The 17,829-nt window shown below is 36.0% G+C and overlaps 1 protein-coding gene across 4 annotated transcripts; it reads right to left on the reverse strand.

Moving 5' to 3' along the window:
• Positions 1 to 2,966: 2,966 nt before the first annotated feature.
• On the reverse strand, positions 2,967 to 7,831 carry yipf5 (Yip1 domain family, member 5). Of its 4 annotated transcripts, none has more exons than XM_004076128.5 (6): positions 7,699 to 7,831; positions 6,591 to 6,709; positions 5,996 to 6,162; positions 5,515 to 5,660; positions 5,252 to 5,433; positions 2,967 to 4,147 (listed from the first exon to the last, which is right to left on the reverse strand). In XM_004076128.5, the coding sequence occupies exons 2-6, from the start codon at positions 6,695 to 6,697 to the stop codon at positions 3,985 to 3,987; spliced, it is 765 nt and encodes a 254-aa protein (XP_004076176.1). In that variant the 5' UTR covers positions 6,698 to 6,709; positions 7,699 to 7,831; the 3' UTR covers positions 2,967 to 3,984. The 4 variants fall into 4 exon arrangements, with proteins under 4 accessions (XP_004076176.1, XP_004076177.1, XP_011481503.1 ...); XM_004076129.5 differs by having other exon boundaries at positions 7,635 to 7,779; XM_011483201.4 differs by having other exon boundaries at positions 7,641 to 7,765.
• Between the last annotated feature and the right edge of the window lie 9,998 nt (positions 7,832 to 17,829).

Raw genomic sequence — 17,829 nt, forward strand, 5'->3', positions numbered from 1 at the left:
CAGATTTCTTTTTTGCTATAAGTGATTTTATTTTAATATGTTTTTAAGGTTATGATCATGTATGTAAAAGAAAACTCTGCAAAACTAGAAAAGAAATTCCTTTTTTTAACTTTTGGGTTCATGGAGAAATTGTTTTTTAAGACAGAATGTATATAAAAATACACGTTGATTACTAAAATGTATCAATGTAAGTGAAGCAAAACTATTTTAAGTATTTATTTTTAGCTTTTATTATGTTAGTGTTTACCATTTACAGTATCTTCCCAGACAGTGCATATAAATAGCAGAATGGTATAATGAAAACAATTGGATGCGTGACCACTGTCGTTGTTTGGGTTATAGGAAAAAAATGAAACCCATCTGATTTCATCATTTAAACAAAAACAAAAGAAAAAAAAGTGCTGAATCTGTGTGAAAAAAGCATGTCCTTATTTCCACCATTTTCTGATGGAGAAATCAATGTGGTTCAAATATTTTCCTTAGATACTCAGTGGGTAATTCTACTTCATTACTAATTTAAAAAGGTGTGGATGTTGCTTCCAGCATCTAAGGTAAACCAACATGCTGGCATGAGGTCACGGTAGACCAAAGTCCTATAGGGTTGAATCCAGGTTGAGGTCTGGACTTTGAATCGTTGCAACACAGAGTCTGGCATGTCCACGATCACTGCGTTGGTTCATGATGCAGCTTTGCTGGCTGTTAGATGGATGGCCGAAGAGAAACTTCCATTTCTGATGCCCTGATTTCAAACAAGCTTGACAATACATGCCAGTGATTTTTTTTAACTTCTTTTAGATGAAACTAGAATCATTCATCATGAGCATGTATTGTCATTCATCATACTCTCTAAACTACATTTGACGTTCACCTAAAAGACACCCACGGTTACAGAAAAAGAAAAAACAAAACAAACAAAAAAACATTTAACATTGCATTCAAATGTTAGTGATCATCTGCCTAAATTCAGCTGCAGCCACTTCAGAAAGGGGGTTCAGAGGGTTTATAGAATGGAACAAACCTTTTTATGACAATCATTTCCTGGACAGATAAAAGAAAAAATGTGTACTGTGTACATGCAGGTATTGCTCCATAGGAAGTATTACTCCAGTGAGTTAACCAAACATTAACTAAACATCGCCACCAAGTGGCAATTGAGCAAAGGTGTCTCAGAAAGTGATGAAAGTTGCTCATATCAAGTAGTTTGTTTTTTAGTAGAGTGTGCAAAACAAATTTTTTTTTTTTAACAGAGTGTTTCTCCTTAGGTGTGAGTGTGAGAGTGAATGGGAGTGTGATTGTGGACATTCTACCCTGTGACAGACTGGCGACCTGTCCAGGTTGTCCCCTGCCTTCGCCCACAAGTGGCCGGGATAGGCTCCGGCAGCCCCGTGACCCCGAAAGTGAAAAACGGTTAAGAAAATGAATGAATGAAAAAGTTTTTCTCCAAATTACTTTTTGTTCTTGCAATAAAAAAACCTGCACATTAAACAAAATGGGCCTTCTTACTCAACTCTTTCAATAACAGAAAGGATTAATTATTCTTTCAAAAAGTATTTCATTTTTTGGTCAATTATTTCCAATAGATATTAATTTATTGTAATGTAAAAATATTCATTTTAGTAGAACATTCAGAAAAAAACTGTTTTCTTATGTAAACATTTCTAAGAAAATGTCAGCACAAAAAACCCACAACATGTCAAAATCCATCTACCATTGGGTTAAAAATGCTGCATAGATCAACTAAAGAGTTACCCCCCCCCCCCCCCGCCACACACACACAAAAACCTTCTAAGATCTAACATTTAAATAATATTAAAAAAATGTCAATACGGTCAACGCTTTCACAAAACTCACCTTAAACTATTGGATTTCTGGGAGAAAAGTCGGAGAGATTTGCTTATTATCTTAATAGTGCAGGAAATAATATAATATTTGATCCCCTGACTGTCATCTTAATGACAGCAAGTTCATTTGAACAGTGGGAGATTGAAATCATTAGCATTCCACTGAGGGAAAAACGCATTTCATCCCTTAGGCCCCATTTACACTGCATGGTTCAAGTGGCCCAATTCCGAATTTTTTCCTCTCATGTGGCACAGATCGGATATGAGTGGTGAACGTTTAAGCAGGAAGCAAGCGCATGGATTCCGATTTTCTCAGATCGGATTCAGGCCTCACTCATATGTGGAAATAAATCGGATACGAATCGGATACGTGCATTTATCATCATTAGGACTAAATCCTAATGATGTAGTCATTTAAGAAGAGTGGACCAAAACTCCTCCAGATTTGTGCAGAAACATACTCAACCACAAGAAACGTCTGACCTGACCTCTGTGCTTGCTAACCAGGGTTTTGCCACAAAGTCATACGCCTTCCCAACAAGGAGGTTTCAAATACTCATTTTCCTCAATGAAACGAAAATATATGTCTTCTTTAAACTAGATTTTCTGTTTTTTTTTAATCTCACGCTGTTCAAAATAACCTACCATTGAGATGATTGTCAATTTCTTTTTATGTGAGCAAACCTAAAAAAATCAGCAAGGGATCAAATACTTATTCCTCCACTGTTTGGTTGCTTTTCTTTTAAATGAGTAATCATTCAGGCAATCGTTTTGCACACAGAGCCAGAAGACAACCCAACAGAGAAAAAAAAAGTCTTTCTTTTTTTTAAATAGTATTTTTAAAACATACATTTTTCCTAGTTTCTCTGAAATCCTTTTGAGAACAGTGTTGACTAAAGGTATGCATTTAAACTCATGGAGTCGCTGGATGATGCAGCCCTAAACAATCTATCTCTAGAGAGGACCTCTCAAGTGTGCTGGAGGTACTATGGTTTCTTCTCAAAAACATTTTCTTTTCTTCTTTTCTGCACTGTCAAATCAGGAAAAAGCTCACATGTAGGTCAATGTTGGTCAAAATGCAGTAAAATGACCTCATGATGCTGTCCCGTCACAAAACAGACAACCTTCCAAAAAAAACAAAACTCTTTAATGCATGAGTCAACAGATGACACATCAAAGCACATAAAGTGAGTCATCGCTAAAAGTAATCCTTAAGAAATGCGAGTAATTTAAACAATACCAAAACTATAAGTACTGATGTACAGACACATAGTATTAAAGTACTATTATAATTCTCAATGTTTCATCAAGTTTGGTTGGTTCTGACAAATCAATTGTGCAACACTCTGGTCGTTTTCCTGAAAGGCATCAAAACTCGAATCTGAGTCAAATAAAATACATGGAAATAAAGCGGATTATAACTTTCTAATGAAGAGGGTTGTGCTGTTGGAGCATGGAGGTTGTGACTATTCACTTAAGGGTAAAAGGAATTCCACTAAATCAAAAAAACATTTTGTTCTTTACCGTCATAGAAAGAAAAGCAGTTTGAGTGGATTGGAGTCTTATGCAGAATTTGTTTCCCTTCGTTTTAATTCAGCAGAATCTGTTTACAAGACAAATGACTTCAGAAGAAAACCATTCAAATAATAAAAAAAAAAAAAAAAAAAAAATCAGTGGTAGTTTTCGCATGTTTCTTGTTGAAAACAAATATTTCCCATCTGTGTAAAAATTGGTCTTTTGGGGTTTAACTGTGTGAAACCTTTCACGGCTATCCCTGATTCCACATGCTTTGTTCTTCATGTCATGACAATTTAATCATGTCACTTCAAAACACAGCAGTTCTGGGAATATTTCGAAGTCCTCCGCATTCATGTGTATGATGGAGGGAAAAGCTGAAGGAGGTGATTGACAGGATCCACTCCAGCCTTCAAGGGATCACGTTGGAATGTGGTAATAAGTGGTAGCTAAAAAAATAAAAAATAAAAGTCCCCGGTTCCATTTTAGACTGGAGTTCCCATTTTTCTGCTGCAACTGTGTAATTAGGCAATAATTACCCTAATTACACTGATCCTCATTAGACTGGAGCTACAGCAACTGTGGTGCAGTTATTTTTAACGGTTGCTTGATGAGTTGTTTTTATTTTCTAGAAGACAGAGATGAGCGCAAAAACTCCATACAACAGAGCACAGGGGTAAGCAACCAACAACTGCTGTCCATCCATGGCCAACGCAGAGATGAAGATCTTTGAAGCCGAGAAGCTGCACCAGCCTATAATAGTGGCTGTTATTACAATTCCAATCATGCCCCTGGGAAAAAAAAAAAGAAAGAAAGTTGACAAAATAGAAATTGACCATTTTATCTGGTCTCATAGTAAAAGTTTTTAGATTTTTTTATATTAATGCATTAACAAAAAAATGTGTCAATCCCACAATTCAGATCTGAACAATGTTTGTCTATCAAATCAATATGTCCACATATAAATCATATAAATATTTGTTTGCTTTGAGTTTTTTTAATGTGTTGTGTATCTTTTAATTGTAGATTTGACTACATTTGTAACAGAGTCCAGGAGTTTCCATAAAGAAAACAAGACTAACCTGGAAACAAGTGGGATGAATCTCCAATCTTTTTAACATTGTTTTAGTCTCTAACACCACCTTCACACAGAACGCGACTCGTGCAAGTTGGCGTCCTCCGCTTCTCTTCTGAAACCCATCGAACTTGCTGCTCGACACTCTTCCCCTTTTTCATGTGTTCATAAACTTGATGCTCCTGACGTGTGGGAGGAGCTACTGTCTAAGGTTTTTAGCCTCATCGCTACATGGAAGCATTGACTGTATCTCTCATTGAAAATGCATAGAAGCACATGGAGGATGCTCAGAGATCAGCTTCATTTATTTTGAAGAGCTCTACAGCAGAAGGGAAATAAGGTCTCCATGTCTGGGTTCATGAGATCTTTCAGAGACTCTCCCAGTATGGTGAGGTTCACCATCTACTGCCGAAGCTGCATCTGCTGCTTTTGGTGGTACTTCCGTCTCTCTGTGACCGAGGTTGACTTAGCCCTGCACTAGTGTGAGGAGGGGAAAAACAAAAATAAGGATCAAATTAGAGGGCCTTTTATTCCCGTCTGTCTCCATAGGGAACGATCAGACTCTCCTTTAGGTTGGCTTTGGACTCCACGTGCTGAGTTCCTGATTGGTTGACTTGTCATGAATTCTCTGAAGTTCAGATATTTGAACTCTGAAAACATAGCACCACCAGACCGCCGTCCAAAAGGCGCCGCAGGACCTCTATTCGCATTGGAACTGGACGGCCGTGCCACACGAACCGCATTCGGTGTGAAGGTAGCTCAAGTAATCTGATGTATTAACAGAAGTCAAACTCTAAGTGACCGTCTGCTGTGTACTCACTGTAATGAGAAGAGAACACCAAAGCTGGAGAGAAGGATCATGGGAAGGAGGCAGTAGCCCAACACGCTGGCCACACAGCCGAAGGACACGCCCGTCATACTCATCAGGTTAAGCAGGCAGTACATGGCGAGGCACCCGATGGCACTGATGCCGTACACATAACCAAACTGGATCTTACCCGACTATAGACGGGAAAATAAGACTGTTTAGGCTAATTGTCCAAATGTAGCCATGTGTTTTTAAGAAAAACCTTTTTTATTTACCAAAAGAAGAGTTGCCCCAAAAGCCAAGCAGAAGACCATCGGGCCAGTCAGGTCGGTCTCATTCATTATGCTGCCATCTGCTGCTTTCAATGGATGGAGCACTGTGAGGGTCTTCTGCCAGATGTGGTCAAAATTGATTCCTAACTCTAGACACAAAAAAAGCAGAGAAATGACATTTAAAATGGAAAACTAAAGTATGATACAGTTTTGTGATAAAATGATTGATAAAAGATTAACAAGTATAGTTCTTTAAATGAATAAAACAATCTGATAAAGCATTTAATGTCTACTAAGAAAACGCTAATTTGAGCTTAATTTTTATTCATCTTCAGAAAAGCACCAAAACATCAAAAATGCAATTTTCATTTAAGTATAGGTCTTTAAAAGCTGAAAAGTATAATAACAATAACAAATACAAACAACAAGACAATGTTTGCAGCAAAAATTAGAAGCTTTAGTCTCCAGACAGTGGTTCACTGACCTTCTAGCAGTGGAGGCTCATCGTCAAAGCTGTTACTGTACATGGACTGTGAGGCAGATGGGGTATACGTTTGTGTGGGCTGAAAGATTTGTCCCGTGTATGGCTGTGCGGGCTGCATCGGGGAAGGATATGCCATCGGCTGGGAGTAATCATATTGACCGTATGCTCTGGAAATCAGAATTACAATCCTTTATTGTCAATAAAAAGAGTACATCAAAGTACAGCAGCGTCAGATTGACGCTCCAATTTCAAGATCAACATAAAGTGACAATAGATAGTACTCTTGAAACAGATTAAAAACAGTGTGGTGTTGTTGTGAGAAGTGATTAGAGTGCGTTGTCAATGGCAGTTTATTTAAAAATTTCCCATAAACAAAAGGGTTCAATTTGTTTTAGGCAGTTGATGGCAAATAAACATTTTAGATTATTTTTTATTAGGCATGTGAATCCAAAATATGTCCCTAGGACCTGGCAGAGGGAAGGCATAATTCTAAATCATAATCTGTAAGGCTTCAAGTAACTGACCTACAAGTTGTATTACCATAAGGGAGGTGATTTAAAAATAGGGTTTTAGAATACTTCACAGAGTCACTTACTTGTTGTAGTTTTCATTAGTGCTGTAGCCATAGCCACCTTGGTTTTGGTCATCTACACTGTAGCTGGATTGGTAAAAATCTGTGTTGAGGTTGTCAAACCCTGACATTTTTTTTGTACTCTGCAGGCAACAAAAGAGACACCATGAGGAGGAACACTCATCTTAAAATGCAAAATAAAAAAAAATAAAACTAAGGAAAGAATGTCTAAAAACAGAATATGCTACAGTTGATCCAAAAATAAGGTTTTCCGCAAACAAAAAACAACTATTTAAAAGTTTCAGATATAAAACCAACATGATTACATCAACAATACGTTCTGAATTTAAAGCCCTTAACAGGACAAGGTACGTGTGGAAATGTCTAATTTTGTAATGTAATGCTTATTAGCAATAACTCTTGAAGAGTAATAATCCAAGTTTATTTCCTTGGAGCCACGTTGAAAAGGGATTCTGCGATGGCCAGCAAAAAAAAGCCTTCAGTCTGTTGTGCCAACGTGGAGAATAATGACAATGTCTTTTCCCCTTCACATCATGTAATCCCGTAAGAATCGATTCCTGTCCCACACTAAAAAAAATGCTTAGAGTTCAGTAATCTGCTCGTCGTTTTATTTATAGATTTTAAAAACATAATTAAAAGACCTCTCTCATGCCTTTCGAGCTAAGGTGGATCGCCGTGTCAGCTATGGATGGAGCCATATAAAAGTCACAATTAGTATAGAAGCCGAATTATATTAGATCGAGCATATTATTTTAAGTTTTTGGCTAGCACAACCTACAGGAACAACTATGTAACCAGAAGAGGAATGGAGACCTAACGGTTCTAATTGGCTATACGAATGGCAAATATAACATTATCTAAAACTTCTTGATATTAAAATATACACATAGGCTCGAAGAACTGGCAAGATGAGTGAAACTTATAAATCGCAACGTCTGCTACTAATCTTTGGAGGCTAACGTTTCGCTAACTCTGCAGCTAGTTTTTAGCTAATGCTAACACTTGCGAGAATAGCAGTTTAGACATTATGTATAGCTTTAAAGTCACCTTTACTTTTTTATCCATGCTATTCGTTTTTTCTATATGGTAGCATCACAACGCAAACTCCCACCTGGGACGCCGAATACCTCTGAGGCTGAGAGCTGCCAAACTGATTGAGGCTTCTACGTGTCAGCAGACAGACTTTACTTCCGGGTTGATACGTCGCAGACGGTAAGGCGCGAGGGACATAGCAAATTCGACGTTGCAGCAAAAAACAGAGAATGGCAAACAATCACCACCAACGCCTTACCCTAAAAATCACTATACAACAAAATACATTACACATGATAACGTAATCAACCAATTTTACCCTACATTAAAAGAGAAACAAAACGGATGATTTACAACAGACATAGATGAATGCAAACCTTTATTTTTAAATGTGTTAAGGGTTTGTGAAATAGGCCATTATGTTACAAACTGGTACACAAACTTTGCCAATGCATAAAGAAAATATTATATAATTAAAAATACTAAATCTTGAAATAAACAACAAGGTTTAGAACTTTGTTTAACAAATGTTTCATCAGTGAAAGAATTTATAAAATATTCAAACAATTAAAATTGAACACAAATTTCAGAATAATAATTCAAATTCAGTTGTTGATGAAGTATTAAAGACAATTTCAGAGAGTAACTTTTTTTTAATGGTCCCATTTCCTCTGAAAGCTTAAAACAAGACACCCTGACCATGGTTTAAATATTTTAGTTTCTAGTGGGATTTTGAATTCATGAAATCTCACTTGTTTTGATTCCATTAGAACTTAATGTGTGCTTTATTATGGGCATGTTTGTAAAAATAATAATGGTTATTATTATTATTTCAATTGCAGTTGGGTTGACCTATTAAGTTTACCCCACAAAATATTTACTTTACTCAATATTTTTTGCACTAACAGAGTAGGGCGAAACAAATTTTGGTCAACATGTAACTTTAGAATACGGTAACCATTCATAATCCTTATGGTGACATCAGATTATTGGACAACTGGACATCACATTTTACTTACAACCCAATCCATCTCTTAAATATTCATTTTTATTAGTCACAGATTCTCTATTGAATTATGTATTTTCATCATACACAATGCCACATTTCCAATCTTATTTCTCCTGCCCTTTGTGCATTTCTTTGTTGAAATTAGTCCTCTGGCAAAATTACACTGCTCTGTCAAAGAGGGTGATGATACACTCAAATTTGTAGAATAAAGAAAAACCATTTTATAAACGTGTAAAATGGTTTTGCCAACTTTTGTCTACATTTTTAAATGCAAACCCTGATTTAAAAAGAAAACGGTAGATATCTGTCTGAGGCCCAGACAGCCCAGCTTCTAGTTTCTTTCATCATGAAGCAGAGGTAGAGATTATTTACTCTACACATGGAGGATAAAAGTACAGCTATCAAGTCATCTACTGCAAGCTAAAATGCTGTTTGATGAGGCATTTATTTCAAATAATGGACCTTTGACAATGCTGAGAGGAAGGTATAATGGTGGTAAATGAAAATGGGAGTCTGAATCAAAGCAGCACTTGAAGCCGAGACACGTGGAACTGTACAAAGGAGGAAATGTCACTCATACACTTTTTGCTTTGTAGAAGGTCAAGGTGAAAGGAAGGATTTCCTCAACTGTTTCTTGTTACCCTTAGCCACTGTACTTCCAAGGAACACATTTACTCACAAATCCATCAAGTTTATTCCATTTATATACATAAGACGTTTTGCAAAAACAGAATTTCATATACTTATTTCAACCCATTACTTTCCAACTTGTTTAAACACATTTTATTCAGAAATGATTCTTAAGTCTATTTATTTTTTATTTTTAGGTGTTAAAAATAACAATTGTCATGGTGACTATATTGGTAATGAACTATGTTCTGCTTTTATGCTGAAAATTTAGCAGCATGGCAGACTTAAATGATCAAAATATGAACTTCTGCACTGTGAAATAGAACTACATAAACAAATCTTTCTTTACTTTGATTCACTGGATAGTCTGCATGCATTCATTCTAAAATGAACTCCAGTATTTTTTATTTGGAGATTAGCTAATTCTAAATCTTCTAACATACATTTTCATATATTATTTATTCTGCACACTGCATCTTTTCACATGTTCAAATCAAAAGCAAACAGCCAAGAAAAACATTTCTCTAAAAATATCACAAGAACAACAACAAGCAATGAAATACCAAAACATCTCACTTTAGCAAATTTAAGCCATTATGCGTTTTATCAGAAGAAACATCGATTTTACACAATAGACATGACTGCATATAAAGAAGAAATTATTTTTAAGCAGACATGAATTCATTGCTTTTCATCTCTTTTTCGACTTTTGGTCCATCTAGTACTTGAAGAGCATGTCTTTTTGTCCTAATTCCACTTACCGGTAGAAAAAAGGAAAAGTGCCACTGAGGGAGTTTGAATTTGTGTAAGTGTATTGCTATATATCGCCATGAATGCCTTCTTCATTATTGTCTCTGCAATAATCCTAGTGCTATAGTCTGAGTGGATGATTAGATTAAAACTCCAAGATTTCCCCTGTTGTTGCAACTTTCATCTATAAACACCTACTGTCCTCTTAATAGTTTATCTCATGTCTTATTAGTTTAGTAGAAAAAGAAAAACCCTGCAGATGCTGGATTATTTTGCCCCTTTCAAAGTAAAGCAGATACAGAGGATTTACAGTAAAAACAGTTTTTTTTTATTGCTAAATGGCACTGGGGCATATTTTCCACAATATTTATAGGATAATCCTCCTTTTATTTCTTCAGTTTCAATTTCCCCTCTCCCCTCTGAATTTGTGGAAGCACAGGTTATAAATCAGTGGACTTTCTTTCCCCTTTTTTAAAATCAGCTTTTGGCATTCTGAGAATGACACACGCTCTTAAATAGCAAGTTGAAGAGAGACGCTTATAGATTTAATTTGCTCCAAAATTAGATTTTCATCCATTCGAGACTTGAAAACCTCCAAACAAAACAAGTGAAGAAATGACTGCTTTAGATATTTGTTTTCTTCCAAAAGTTCCCAAACTTTTGAAAAGCTAAATATACATTTAAATATAAGCACACACAAATGTACCTCAAAATTATCTTTGTAAACATTTTCCTTCTCAAAATAATTAGTTAATTATCTAGAAGAGGAAAAAAATGTTAAGTGTACAATAGCAATACAAGCCGCAATAGTGTGCTCAATTTTTAAATAGTAAAATACTCCCCAGAACAACCGATGAGTGCTCCAAGCAGATATTCAGCATAAATAGCACAAAAACAAGTCATTGCATATTTTGTGCAAGGTAAATGCAGAGGCAAACTGGTGTGTTTTGTCTGTGCGCATTTGATCTGACACAGGAGCCTCACATAAGAGTGTGTGAATAAATCTGACAAAGGTGTAACATTATTAAGTTCAGTCTCGTTTATTTGCTATTTGCAGTATTCACAATGGAAAACAGCTACAATAAGCTTGAGTGCAGTATAAACATTTAACCCTTGTGCTATCTTAGATGACCCCACCCTTACATTGACGTGTTATTCCTACCATGACAAAGGTGGATAAAGGTGGAAAGATAATCTATGGACACCAGTGAAGATCACAAATCATTGAAGAAAAAAGGTTCAGAGCACTGTCTAGTGGGTCTACATGACCCAACTCCCAATTGTAAAGTGCCAAGGATAGCACAAGGGTTAAAAGCATTTTGTAAGGGAGGGGGAAGTCAATAAATGCTTTGGCTTCCTCTTCCTCTTTGCATCTATAGAACAAAAACAACAACTACACTGCCATAAGCATAATATATAAAACACAGGAAAATACTTTTGGAACTCGTTTAAACACGTAATGTACAAAGTTTTATTTTAGTTTTATGAAAAACTAACCATCAATCGATCTGTTTTTATTACAGTGCTTTAACTGTCTTCTAAAGGTTTGTCTTGAGAATGCTGTCACACCTCATAAATCAACCATTATATTAAAAATTAAAGTAAATAAAAGTTTTTTCTGTCAGGCAGCATCCCTCACTGCCACAAGTGGAAATATAGAGACCAAACCATCCCAGTGCTGGATGTGTTTTTACACAAGCCTCTATCTTCCTAAATTACATTTTCCTGTTCATCTATGATAAGGCAAGTGATAATGAACAGTGTAAAAAAAATAATAAATTGACAGTGATTCTGGTAAAAACATATTGAGATGCATTTGTTCTATGAGAAGATTAAATAAAGTGTGCAATTGCAAAAAAAAGTCCATTAAAAAGTCCATTTAAATTTATTGTTATTAAATTGTAAAAAAAAGTCAAATGGTTGGCCCACACACATCTCCACCTCTCCAGATCTGACCCTCTTTGGAAAAAGTTTGGACACCTCTGCTCCAAAGCATTACACCTGTATGTTTTCTATCCCATTGTCCATTTAATATTTTGTGAGGTGAATTCTATTACTGTACTTATGTTTCATAGAAACTGATTCCTTTAAGGCTTGTCATTTAAAATATGGAGCTTTTGACAAAAGTCCAAAAAATTAGATTCAAGGGGGGGTCTAAGGGCAGGGATGCCAGTTTAGCTTAGTCAGTTTGTTAGTTCATTTTAGTATTTTCCTATTGAATTCTGTGAATTCATGATCCTTTTGACTTTATGTTTCACTTTTTCAATTATACTAAGCCCATCGAGACGACTGTTGTTGTGAATTTGGGCTATACAAATAAAATTGAATTGAATTGAATTGAAGGGTTTCTATTGGATTTATGTATTTACATTTTGACATTGTTTTCCAGGCTTTGGTCTTTAGAAATTGGTCCTTCATGTTTTCTCCTTTCTTTGCTGGCTCAGAGAATCGGATTTGCTTCATCAGCTCTTTATTGAGCCCAGCATAAGCCTAATAAAGCCCGACACATAATTTGAATTCGGTGTTTTTCATCAGAGAAACATAATGCATGCAAGGCAGGGGGGTGATGACCAGGACTAAGAAATACAGGGGTTTTTGGGGTTCTGCATGGATACAAAATGGCCAATTTACACCAGCGAGCTGCACAAATCAACCCAGAAAGGCTGTTACCACGGAGGAATGAAGCAGAACATTTGGGTGAGCCCTTAGAAATGCACAAATGTGCATGTTTTCTAAGATTATGTAGCTGAACAAATTTTTTTGACATTTTATTGAAATTGCTTTATCTGAAAAGAATTAATATGCACTATGAGGTTTTTCAACATGTCTCATCAAATAGAATTCGATGAACATAGAATATTTCCAAAAAGCTATATATTGAGCAATTTGTTTTAACACAAATCAGTAATTTATTCTTCACAAAGGCTCCATTGCACTACTGTATGACTAAAACAGTAACAGAATATAGATAAAGTTAAGCATTGTATTATATACTGTTGGGTCAGTTTGGAACAACATGCAGTATATTTTTAAGTTTTTGGAATTTGTGCTGCAACAACAGGAATGTGTTCCTATTTGTGTGTTTCTGAGCATTTTCTAAATAATCACAACATTTTAAAATAAAATTAAAAAATAAATTTTTGAACAAATTAGCAAACTGTCATTTCAGGAGGTGGAAAGGGTCATATCTTATGTCAGAACCTTTTTTATTTTTAATAGAGAACACATGCATTTTTTGTTTTAGAGAATCTTAGTATGAACGTATTCAATCTATGAATGCCAGAGAAATGCTCATAATGTGATTTGTTGCTGCTGATCTAAATGAAAATGGACTAAAAATCTGAAAATTGTCCTGCTAGTATGTGTAATTGTGTGGTGTTGTGCATCGGAGTTTTGAAGTTTCAACAGAAGTTAAAACATCAACATCAATACAAACTAAATTGTTAATAACAAGGCTTGTTTTAGACACGGACAAATGGGGGAAATGCCCCCCCAAATGCCGTGTCTGCTGCCCTAAATGTGATAGCCCGAAGCAATAAAAATTAACAAAAGAAATAAAAATCCTGTTTTGAAAAAAATGCACAAAAACAAATATTACAAAAATTAAAATAAAATAAAAGACAAAAGAATTAAGGATGGACGGACAGACATATGGACAATATATAGACAGACATCAAAAGAAAGAAAAGGGCTGGTCCCAAGCCCAGTAAACACAGAGGGTAGATGGTAGTGTCAGGCATGAGGAGCATTTAACATAAACCTATTAATGAATCAAAGGAGAATATGCATTAATGGATATGAAGATAGCAGGATTTTCTAAGCATTTTAGAGGCCTGGGGGGCATTTGACACCCCAAACTCTCAGTCCCTCCCCCCCACCGCTATACTACCTGCTCCCCATAGGCTCAACAGGGCCTGCTTAGAAATATGGAATAGCAGTGTGGAACAACAACAGGATGTCTCCTTATGCAAAAGAAATGTTTAAAGAAGTCACTTAAGTTCAATTTACTCTAAAATAAAAACAGAATTGTTTAAAAAAAAGCCGTTTAGGGACTGGTCAAAGAACTTTTGAAGGTCAAAAAAGATTTTCCAAAAAAACGTGGTCAAACATCAGAAAATGGGTCCTGATCCTGTAAGTGTCGCACCTAAAGGAAGGTATACGCTGTCCCACCACAGTTGCTTAGGTACATTTACATTGCACTGGCACAAAAACACTGCAGGAAAACTTCCAGTGGCAACAAACCAGCACAGCTTTGTGCTCCTCTGCCGTTTCCCCACATGGCCATTATGCTGGCAGTGGGAGGGTGGATGCTTAGCAACATCTCCTCCACTTGGTTTTCCACATCAACAGGGTCCCTTTAGACTCAATGCACAACCAAGGTTTTGCCTCAGAGAAGCTGAGACTTCTCTGAAAAATAAAGGTCAACTCATTTGCTTGATATTTTTTATAAAATGAGGACAATTCAAAGCCACCTTTGTCTGCCTGCTTATTTTGAACATTTTGTGACATTTGCTCTACACGTTTCTAGAAATAACTGGCACCAATATGTGGTTTTCAAAATAAAGTAAATGGGATGACCACATTTCTTTAAATCTAAAAATAACAGGTCTGAAAAGGCAAACATTGCATATGACAAAAAACCCATTTTGCCTTTTTAAGGTAGCGTGACAAAAATATTGTTTAAAGTATAATTACTTTACACAAGCTGAGTTATCTTAAGGAAAGAACTGAAAAATCAAGTTCAAATCTTAAGCTTCTCTTGTGCCAAATGTATTTTAGAAAAAATTAAAACAAGGCAAAAATATTTTCACTATGTAGCGTAGCTTTCTTGATGAAAAAGAAATTTAGAGTTCTTGTAAAAAATAAATTGGAGAATCAATATATGAGCATTTAAATAGAAATACTTTTTCCACTATTTTTGCTCAGAGCCAAATACTTTTTTACCTTTTTGTTTTGAAAAAGTTTCAAAAAGTTTTGGAGTGACTGAAGTTTTGTCTGTGTATACGGTTTTTATGATATGGACAGATTTAAAATACAAATTAATAATAATTTTTTTTCTTTAATATTAAAACATTTATCAGGACTCAATTAACAATTTCAAATCAGACTTTTTGCTTTTGATATTGAGCCTAATTTTATTAGCCCTGTTGTTGGTGGCAACTTTATTTACATCTTAATTTATTTACAAATTTACAATCGGCTTTTCATTCAGTTTAAGTTGATCCTAAATTTGATCCCATAGAATTTACTCAAAACAAATCCATTCTTCAAAACTTTTATTGATGTGGTATTGTAAGTTTTACCAGTTTTGTCGTAGCGTGATGTACATTTGATATGTTTAACCCTTGTGCTATCTTAGGCACTTTACCATTAGGAGTTGGGTCATCTAGACCCACTAGACAGTGCTCTGAACCTTTTTTCTTCAATGATTTGTGATCTTCACTGGTGTCCATGGATTACATGAAATCTTTCCACCTTTATCCACCTTTGTCATGGTAGGGAGAACACGTCAATGTAAGGGTGGGGTCATCTAGGATAGCACAAGTGTTAAATGTTTATATTGCACTCAAGCTCATTGTAGCTGTTTTCCATTGTGAATACTGCAAATGGCAAATAAACTGGACTGAACTTAATAATGTAGATATTTTTATGACAACTTTCATTCATTCATTTATCTTCTTAACTGTTTTGTCCCTTTCAGGGTCACGGGCTGCTGGAGCCTATCCCGGCAACTTGTGGGTGAAGCCAGGGGACATCCTGGACAGGTCGCCAGTCTGTAACAGTTTCTGACAACTTTTTCTGTAAATACTTTGATGTTAACTGAATAATGCTACTCAAATGTAAATGTGAAAAACACTGAAAAACTGGAGATGAACTTCAAAAAATTGTCTGCAAACAAGACATTTGAACTTTGAATAGCTGCGGTCATTCAGGTGCATGATCGATACAACAATTACAAGTAACATGCAAACAGTGCACTTTGACTGATTTTGGTTTAAACCAAAATAACTTCATTTTCTGTATTTAGACTTGGCTGTCATGATTTTCTTTCCTCCTGGATTCCTCCTTGCACACTGTCCAACATACCAACACCCACAGCGATACAGGCACCTGCAGAGTCACTGTTAGTGCGTGGGATGACAGCTCTGTGTGACAGTGTTGCTGCAAAAGGAACAAGATAAAATGTTAAATGTTTCAGCCCTCAGTCACATTTTTCTGTTTTTCACTAATCCTGGACCCAGAAAGTCTTCCCCTCATCGACATGCTCTGCTGTGGCTGACAAGACCCTATTTAGAGGGACCCAACCGGTTTGTAATGTCACATGAAAGTGCTGCACCAACTTATAGGCTGGTATGGATTTAGTTCTAGTGGACAAGGAGGACTATTTAGAGCAGGGGTGCTCACACTTTTTTGGCATGTGTGCCACTTTCGACAATGTCTTGAAGATCTACCTGTGTGTGTGTGTGTGCGTATATATATATATACTATTAGTACATGTTTGTTGGTTATGTATACATGTGTATTTGTACATTGTTGTTTATGTACTGATAATTAAAAAAACTACACAGTAGGATTACACAAAGATAATTTTGTATTAACAGATGAGGTGTTTTGTTACAAAAACAGAAACCAGCGACTATCATATGTTATGCTCTCCTGTAAACCGTGCAAAAGGGGAGCATGGCATTTCAGAGGCGCTGCTGGCTCCATGGGAAGCGCGTGCCGTGGAAAACACTGCCTCCTCAATGGGCTCATATTCATTGTGCGGGAACTGCGGAGCCGATGGCAGGAGAACACACGCAGGGCGGCCCGGTCTTCAATAAACACTCCGGTTGTCCAGAGTGGTCTTCTTCTGGCCTGCGATCTACTCTCATGTCCTTAAAGATCTACCGGTCAATCGCGATCAATGAAATGAGCACCCCTGATTTAGAGCAGGTGCTTTTCAGTTGTCTGGACCTTGACCAAGCTTTTTTTCTGCTTCACAATTAGCTCGATTCATTTAAATGTAAGTGTTTTTGTGGCATTGCTCGACATCCAACTTTTCAGGAACCGCATCTTATTTTGTTTATAATTTGGATTTGATTACACAGTGATTCAATAAACAATAAACCTAAAACTGTTCAAAAAACTCAATTCCAAGTGGGAAAATTTGTTTCTTTTTTTAGCTCAAAAATCACAAAAATTGATATCAATCAGTTTTATAAGGAAAGATTAAACCTGTAGAAAAAAAATAAAAATGTATAAATCTTCAAACTAAGCAAAGAAAAGGTCAAAATAATGCGAAAAATTACTAGGCAAAGCTCCACTAAACTTTATGTGTCATAACGTTTGTTATGTTTGTTTTAAACAAACAATTTCAAAGCTAAAAACGATGTGAAACATTCATGTTAAATTTTGAATGAAAAACAATGCTAATTGTAGGGGCGGTTTCATTTCTCTGTTATGCTAAAAGGCCGATGTGATTGGGAAACCAACTGGTGAGTTCAGGGACTACGGTGTAAAAAGACATAATAAGTTTTTGTCAGATACCAAAAAAAGTTCTAATTAATGCAAACTGAACGGAAAGCAAAAGCACATTAGACGTTCACCTAAAATCCAAAATGCAATAGATCACAAAACCAAAAACATCATAGATCAGCTGTTTAGCAACCAGATCATTCATAAAGCTTTAATATGTTTGTGATTGGTCATTGTCTTCAAACATGACAGAAACACTGGTTTCTTTGATATTTTCTCTCTCCTCAGCAGCAAGTATAATATGTCTGATCTAACATGCAGTTGATTAGAGATAAAACTGGAACATTTTTTCCTACAGTGTTG

Source organism: Oryzias latipes, chromosome 14, assembly GCF_053564925.1.
Source record: "Oryzias latipes strain Hd-rR chromosome 14, Olatipes_Hd-rR_3.1".
NCBI classification, from domain to species: domain Eukaryota; kingdom Metazoa; phylum Chordata; class Actinopteri; order Beloniformes; family Adrianichthyidae; genus Oryzias; species Oryzias latipes.

Excerpts from the sequence above, each read along its gene's own strand:
- yipf5 (XM_004076129.5), bottom strand. Across the intron at positions 6,163-6,590 it reads ACTAATGAAAACTACAACAA|AGCATACGGTCAATATGATT; the intron begins GTAAGTGACTCT and ends TCTGATTTCCAG. Across the intron at positions 5,434-5,514 it reads TTGGGGCAACTCTTCTTTTG|TCGGGTAAGATCCAGTTTGG; the intron begins GTAAATAAAAAA and ends TCCCGTCTATAG.